Genomic DNA, 8853 nt, shown 5'->3' on the forward strand with positions numbered 1-8853 from the left:
CATTGCCTCCTTCCCTGTAAAGAGATACTCTTCTTTGCAAATCACAGTTTGACACATATGTAAAAATAATTCATAAAAAACATAAGAAGAAAAACTTCTGCGCACATATCACACTGTTATTGGCAGGAATGTAAAAGCTCTTACTTACATAATAAGGAGAGAAGTATTTTCCATGATAATATGTCTAACTTCAGTGCACTGATGATGCTAATATTTACAAATATAAGAAAATGCCTTCTATCTTGACTCAATATCTCAAGAACAACAAAGTGCTATTATTTATTTGATAAGAACAGAATACAATATTTCTCAACTAAACTTCTCAATACAGACTCTCTCAGTTAAAATAGAGTTAACTTAACCAACTCTCAAATAACCATAGCCTAAATGATGGTTAACAACTAACTCAGATAGAGATTTCTATCATTATTCAGCAAAATCACAAAGCAAATGCTATATAATTTAATTTGGAATATTAAAATGATCAACACCACATAAAATACATAAAAACTGTCACAAAAATGTTTGCAGCAACATAAAATACATGAATTTTGACCAACAAAAAAAACATGAATATGAAAATACTCCCCAAAAAAAAAACAACACAACACACATACCAAACCTATAATAATTTGAAATTCTTCCTTCTAATCCATGAGTAAGACTAAACTTCAACGTAAGTAGCCACAGAATAGGCATCATAGTAATTTTTCACCAACCTAATTCCAGTTTGAGTGAGCTGCTTGGACTCAAGATTATATATAGCCAGATCAGATCCTTTACTATCTTGTTCATGAAGCTCGAGAAGAAGTTCATTTTTCATTCTAAATCCCAATGGGGTAAGACTCATTCCAGGAAAACCAACAGTGACCAACTTTTTAAAATAATTTTCTTGGAGAATCCAGATGTTAATATGCTCCTCTTGCCCATCCTTGTTGAGTTGCAACAAGCAAATTGATTCTTTGTACTCCTCAACAGAGTTAATCCCACCGGCAATACCCTCCAGTAGCTGCATTTCTTGAAATACCTCATTGCCGGCGTCTAAAGACACAAGATAATCCTTTTAGTTTGACATAGTCCAATATGCTACTCCATTACACATTCCATATCCACAAACCCACTTCATGCTCTTTATCAAAGGAGGAATTACATCAACCATCTTCCAAGACTTTGTGCTTAAACTATAAATCTCCACTGCAGAGAGAAGCTCCTCTACATCAATTGATACCTTCCTTACCACCTTGTAATCATTCAAACCCAGGTGGAACCCGAATGCAAGAGTCATGCCATATCCGAATAAAGGCCGCCACGACATGCTGCTCCCTGGAAGGAGCTGCCACAACAAACTGGTCCTTGGTAGGGTCACACGTTTCTTAAGTGATGGGTTATATATCCATATAGGACTGTTGACGTTCAATTTTTCATATGACAGACAAAGCAAGCCATTGCTGGAACCGTAAATCCTGAAAGTTTTTCGGCTTCGATGTTGAACAGTAACGCACACCTCAAATCTTTCATTGGAGAGAAGAGCGTAGCCAGTGTCTCCTGTGCCTCCAAGGCTTAAGGTGTCAGGTGCGTCCGTTTCTTTTCCTTCGGTTTTTAATATATTTTATACAAGCGATATTCTATTTTAATCTAATCTAAACTAGGGAAGGGGATTCGAACTCCGGTGCAGAGTGGGGAGCACATCTACTTTCCTTTACGGTCCCTTTAGATGAGGAAAATAAACTTGGGATTTTGACAAAACTCAGAATTTCTAAATTGGCATGAACCAATTCCCGTGTTTGGATAAAAAAACATAGAAATTTAGAAATTCCTTGTGGGAAAAAACTTAGAATTTGAAGATCATAAATCCAAACTTTAAATTCTATCTAAAGTCGTCATTTCTAAAATCCCAAGAGCGATTGAGTTTTTAAAAAACATAACTTTACAAATAAAGGTTAAATTCCGTGTTTTAAATCCGTCACCCAAACAAGAAACTTTACAAACTCTAGAACATTAATTTCCGTCATTTTAAATTCCATAATTTATGAAATCCTTTGTACTCTTAAATTTCCTCATCCAAACGTGTAGTTATATTTTTTTGCTGTTGTTGAAAAATGACACATTTTGTCTACATTTTGGTTGATTTTTTGTATCAGTTGTATGTAATTTCAATTTTATCAGTCATGTTTATGTAATAAACTTTTTGTTGCAATCAAGTACATACTTACTATTTCATAACTTACGGGTCAAAACAATCACTTGTGACTACATTGACAAGTCCGTCATACCCTTCATCTCTTTGAAACTTTTTGTAGGAAGGAGGAGGGGTTTTTTTTACACATACACTGTTAAGGTGTCATAGGGGTACCTATTACACTTGGTCTACAAGTCAAACCTAGTTCAAGCACAACAGAAAATTCTTCGCGCAAAGAGCGTGAAGAAAGACTTTGCGCGACCAATTTTTTCATTTGTCGTGCAAAACTATACGATGGTTATCCTTTGTTGCACAAAAGGTTCAGGGACGACACAACTGTTCGTCGCACAAAATTATGCGTGACGAAAGATTGTTCGTCGCGACAATAATGCGCAACGGATAATATTCGTCGCACGATTCGTGTCGTAGATATTTGCGGCACGAAGAGTTCTTCGTCGCTCAATTCGTGTCTCCAACGTTTACCAGACAAAAGAAATTGCGCGACGAAATTGCCGTTGTCGAGCATATCCTTTTCGTGTGACGAAAGACTTCGTCGCGCAAATTCATTACAAAATAAAAAAAAGGTAATGGTCTCGCGAATATATTATTTAAATTTAATATTAGGTTTTTTTTTTGGTCAAAAAAAAATTTGGTGTTTTTTTTTTTTTGGTAATAAAATGAAATTGCAATAAAAAAATGAATTGTAAAGAACACATTTATTATATAAAATAAAATAAATGTATACTACAAGAGAAATATTTAAAAAATAATTATGAAAATAATAAACTAATCAAATAATGTTCCAAAATCTACATTGTCATCTGGCACATGCGGCTCGGAAGTCGGGGGGTCTACATGAGCCGTCGTCTGGTGGGGATGCTCGGGGTGGACGGGCTCAGAGGTCGGCGCATCAAAATGAGCGACTGGAATGCCGGACTGTGCGAGGGACTGCAGAATGACCGACATCTGACTCTGAAGAGTAACCACCTGTGATGTCAAAGTAGTCACCTGACTGTTTGACTGCGCTAATGAACATGGTCTAGGTTCCCTCCTCCTGGCATTCCCCATCCCTCAACAATATGTCCTCGGCCTCCTCCCGAGAGTCTGATCCAAAGTCTCCGTCAAGATCTAAAACCCAGCATCCTGTGGAGGATCCACAGACTCGATCAGAGTATTGGGAGGAAGTTGGGAGGTGGACTCCTGAAGAACCAATTGGCTCCTCTCCACCATCGTCGTCTGTTTAGCATAGAATAAAAAATAAATTAAAACATTCATATAATAACCTTTAAACTTGAATGCGTAACATAAGAATTTAAATGAAATAATACTTACATGAAGGGACTCGGCCAACTCATTCCCAGGTCGAACATAAACGTCGGCAAAGATGTCGATCTTTGGGAATTTGGACCCCCCTAAATTGAACAAGAGAAGAAAAATATTAGTACGAAAAAAATAAATTAAATAAAAATTATTTTATTATTACCTGCCTCCGTGCATCCATCCTATAAGAGAATGGCCTGAAACCTGAATGATGGAGAAGAGTTTCTTCTTCCTATTGCCCTTATTGACTTTGACTTTATTCTGTTATACAAAAAATAAAACGTATTAGTTGAAATTGAAATGAAATATAAAAAATTAAATAAACATTAGTAAGAAATATATAATAAATTTGAAATTCATATTACAAATTACCACAAAAGCGGGCATTTGAAAATGAGCTCAGAGCCACGCCCAACTATCCTCCCACCCCTCAAGCTCCTTCGGTAACCCTCCTAAAGAGTGACTTGCGGATCATCAAACGCCTCAAAATAGTGGTGCAAGTTGCTCTTCCACTGTTTGTACCTCTCAGAGAAGAGTTTGTTGATGTATGCCAATGACTCGTCGTCGAGGTCCTTCAAGTTGTAGTTAGTCTGCAATAAATTAATTACATACATTAAATAATAGAAATATAAAGTTTGAAAGAAAAAGAATTAAAAGGCCTACATACCGACAACTGGCCGCGAACCTCCGTCTTGATCTCGTCAGGCATGACCTTCCAAGACTTCCATTTCATCGGGCAATGGCTCCGAACGACATGACCAATGTCGTGGGCCAAGGAGCTATGCAACTCCGCCGTCGGTGCAGCCCGATGTCGCTCGTCGTATCCGATGTTGATACGACTGTTGGTCACCCGGGTGACCTTCGCCGTCTTCAACTGCCGACACGGCCCTCGGGTGTTCTTCTTGGCTGCAAAGAAAGATGACATTAATGTTAAATAAATAAAAAATTTAACTATAAAATACACACACAAAAACAAAAACAAAAACAAAAACAAAAACAAAAACAAAAACAAACAAAAAAACAAAAACAAAAACAAAAACAAAAACAAAAACAAAAACAAAAACAAAAACAAAACAAAACAAAAAAAAGAAGAAGAAGAAAGAACTGGAGTTGAAGGAATTCTATATCTGGCTGTGACCCCAACGCATCAGTCAATGTGGTGTTGGTGGTGCTGGTTGGCCGATGACGCCGCCTAGCGCTAACAGGCTGCGCCACTGATGAAGCCAATAAAGCAGGCGCCTGGGACCCCATGGGACCAACTGCCAAGTGGTCCATCAGTGCTGGCGCAGTGGCAGCAGATGTCGGCTGAGCCAGGGGCTCCGAACTCTATATAGTCATCACCGCCTTACGACCTCTAATCAGGTTTGACAACCGCACAATTTCATTAATACACATACAAATTAATAAAATATACGAATATTTGTAAGCACATATAATTTTATTAAGATTCTTGACTTAAGATTTGCGAGTTCGTAGTGTCCGGGATTCCAATCCAAGATCCGTCAAATCATACACGATCCTAAAAATAAAAGGTACAATATACGTGAGTTTGATTTTGATCTAACGGTCCGAACATATCAAACCCGAAATCGCACAATAGGCAAAATTCGTTCGAGACTCAAACAGTAACCAAATTCCAATCCGAAAACACCTACGCGCTCGTGACAACTAGGGAATTGCACTAGGATCCAATGCACGAGTGCTACAATATCCCATGCGCCGTCAATGCGTGTGTGTCCAAAGCGATAACAATCGCCGGAAAATTTTAAAAACTAAGGGCCAAGGTTCCAACCCTAGGTTGAAAACATCAATTGGAGCCACTATTGTTCTCGGACCTACCCCAAAAAAAGGCCAGAAGTGGCCGAAATTTAAATTCGAAAACCAGCCGAAACTTAGGTTTTAATTTCGAGTGCCCTATTGCGACAATTAATGAAATCCTACCTAACCATCAGCTAAAGCATAAAAAATAGTCCAGAAACCATACCTCAGGTGTCGGATTTGGTGGCTGGAGGAGAAAGAACGAGGCCGGCGAAGATTCGGTGAAAACCCAGCAAATTTCGGCGGCAGGCTCGATGGTGACGGCGGAGAGAGAGAGAGAGAGAGAGAGAGAGAGAGTTAGGGCAGAAAATCACAAATTGGGGAAGAAGGAGGCACTCGAGTCGTTTTTGAAATTTTATTCGATTTTACGCGACGAATAACTAAAAGCGTCTCGCAAAATATTTTAAATGACTCTTACGCGACGAAAGAGATTTAATTTCCGTCGCGCAATGTTGTGAGTCCACCAAAAGTTGGAATTAGGGTTTAGGGTTGTGGGATTTTGCACGATGCATAGTCATATCTTTCGTCGCGCAAGGTTGTCATTCTGCCAAAATTTTGGGATTTAGGGTTTAGCGGGAGAGAAGGTGAAAACCTTGCGCAACGAACAAGTACCCCTTTCGTCGCGCAAACTTGTGATTGCCAAAAATTTGGGCCAAGTGTTCAGGGGGGAGAGTGAGTGAAAGGTTTGAATGGGATTGTGCTACGAAGACGTAACACTTCATCACGTAAGCCTATTTTCTGTAAACTTCGCGCGACTGAGAAGTACTCTTTTCGTCGCGCAAGATTTTGATTCGCCAACAATTTGGACAGTGTTCAAGAGGGGGAGAGAGTGAAAGGTCTGACTGAGATTGCGCGATGACGAAGGAATATTTTTGTCGCGCAAGCCTGTTTTTTGCACACTTTGCATGACGGATAAACGTTTTTCATCGTGCAAACCCTAAACCCTAAAACCGAAACTAGTTTCAATGATCCAACCGGCAAACTTGTTTTTTTATACTTTGAGATCGTATACGCCGAAAATCGGAAAAAATAAACATTAAGAGATCAAGTAACGGGACAAAACTTTTCGACGGTTCTAAATGAAAAGTCATGATTTAACGGTTATTTTAACTCCGATTTTGATGATTTTTTACAGCTACATTTCTTGACCCTATATGAATACAATGACTGAATTTGATCTTCAATTTAAGATGTTTACACTAGGGGATACCACATAATCTTATGTTATATTTAACGAAAGTATAAATAAACTCTTCATTGTTGGTGAATATATGGTTTTGATGGCATACGCATTCTACCAAACTAGTTTCAATAATCCAGCCGTCAAACTTGTTTGTTTATACTTCGAGATCTTAGACCCCAAAAATCGGAAAAAAAAAAACATTCAGAGATCAAGTAACGGGACAAAACTTTTCAACGGTTATAAATGAAAAGTCATGATTTAACGGTTATTTTAACTCCGATTTTGATGATTTTTTACAGCTACACTCATTGACCCTATATGAATACAATGAACCAATTCGATCGTCAATTTCAAATATATATATGTGTGTATATATTCGCGCGACGAGAGGTATCCTGTCGTCGCGCAAAATTTCATCACGCGACGGATGTTAGGTTGTCGCGCAATGTTGTAACTTTACGCGACGAGTGGATTCTGCGTCGCACAAACTATGCGCCATGAGGAGTGACTCGTTGCGCAAGGATTTGGCGCCATTTACATATTTAGGTCAAATTGTGTATCATTTTCATTTTTTTAAAATGTTTTGTGTCAATAATTTTCAAACTTTGTATCAAAAGGGTTTGGATATATTTATTTATCAATGTTTTATAACAAATTTTTTTTTTCATTTTCTTGTATATGTCAATTTATTTAATAATGTCTCACGCGGTTGTTGTTGCGTTGACCTAACTCGCTTGTTCTTTTTCTTTTATAAAGTGAAGTGATAAACTTTCATAAACTCATGAAAAGTCAATAAAAGTTAGAATTGGATACAACCCCCTTAGGTTAGATTGTTTATCATTTTCATTTTTTAAAAGTGTTTTGTCAAAATAAATTTAAAAATTATTATTAAAAGGGTTTGGATATATTGATTTACCAATGTTTTATAACTAAATTTATTTTAATAATGTTTCATTTCTCCACATATATAAGGTTTGGATATAACAACTACATATATTCAAACATTTGTATTACACAAAATCTGTACACTAGCATAATAAAATTACAAAAAAATTCATTATTCATCATTTGAACTATAATAACTTTCGTTATCGTCGCTATCATCACTTTTGGTCTCCCAATCCTCCTCCTCCTCCTCTATAACTACATCATCGTCGTTGCTCGAGCCCACTGCAACATCGAATCTTGGAAGATCACCGAGGTCAATTGTAATTGACTGAATCGGTATTTCGATTGAAGACACTCCTTGTATTTGAAACGGTTCTTGTATAACATTTGTATCTCGAAGTGTTTCCGCATCATTTTCCATTGAAGATTCTAAACGTTGGTCAGCCACATTGTCGACGTCGTTGTCAGTTGGGTCTAGTTCTGGTATAGCATACACGTTCCTATGATCCATCTTCTGAACAACTTTCCAACTGCTCCCGGCTTTAGGGTCATCTAGATACACAATTTGTGTTGCCATGTTTGCCAAAATGTAAGGGTCGTCATCATACCAAGTTCTGTTAATGTTCACAGATAGTAAGCCATGGTTGATTTTAACACTTCCCGGCCTATTTGGGTTGCTATCAAACCATCGACACTTAAACATGATCACTTGGTATCGATCTTTGTAAAGCAATTGAACGACAGTTGTGAGTTTGCCATAGAAATCAATGTTCGTACTTTCGCCTCCACCTGGGACATGGACACCGCTGTTTTGCGTACACAACTTGTCATCTCGTGCAGCCCCCAAAAATTTGACGCCGTTAATATAACAACCCGAAAACAATTCAGCGCGAATCGGGCCGAACGCCAAGTTATATAACTCATCACTGTAAGTGGGGGAATTCGATGATTTCAACTTATTCACCTAATATAATACAAAACCATTCACATGTTAGTCTGACAAAATTAAATACTACAATTTATATTTGTCAAATACAAAACACTTATAACTTACAGAATCCAAAAACCATTGTGGAAACAATTCACGGTGTTTCTGGGCAACCAAATGTGATGGATGTTCTCGCTTCATCATCTCTTCATGCTCATCTAAGTATGCCATTATCTCATCACAATTGTTCAGTACGAACCAATGCGCTACCTCCATGTCATTTCTAGAAAACGACTCTCCTCGTCCAGGATCTCCAAAGGGTCGTGCGCTTTGGGCAAAAACAGAAAGTTTTTCCTTTCTCATACCTCCGTCATTATTGCGCTGAGGACGATTGAAAGCCGTCTCCACATCTTTTAAATACATTCCACAGAAAGTAAGCGACTCATATTGAACCCAAGCCTCTATAATTGATCCTTCGGGCTTCGCCCTGTTGCGTACACTTTTTTTCAGCTCTCCGAGAAGCCTGTCAAAATAAAA

At 38.0% G+C, this 8853-nt stretch overlaps 1 protein-coding gene across 1 annotated transcript; it reads right to left on the minus strand.

Moving 5' to 3' along the window:
- Nucleotides 1-664: 664 nt before the first annotated feature.
- LOC117615359 lies at nucleotides 665-4774 on the minus strand. Its single transcript, XM_034344433.1, has 4 exons — nucleotides 4703-4774; nucleotides 4022-4089; nucleotides 1099-1463; nucleotides 665-1041 (listed from the first exon to the last, which is right to left on the minus strand). The coding sequence occupies exons 1-4, from the start codon at nucleotides 4772-4774 to the stop codon at nucleotides 665-667; spliced, it is 882 nt and encodes a 293-aa protein (XP_034200324.1).
- Between the last annotated feature and the right edge of the window lie 4079 nt (nucleotides 4775-8853).

The sequence above is a fragment of the Prunus dulcis genome, chromosome 1 (assembly GCF_902201215.1).
Source record: "Prunus dulcis chromosome 1, ALMONDv2, whole genome shotgun sequence".
In the NCBI taxonomy this organism is placed as follows: domain Eukaryota; kingdom Viridiplantae; phylum Streptophyta; class Magnoliopsida; order Rosales; family Rosaceae; genus Prunus; species Prunus dulcis.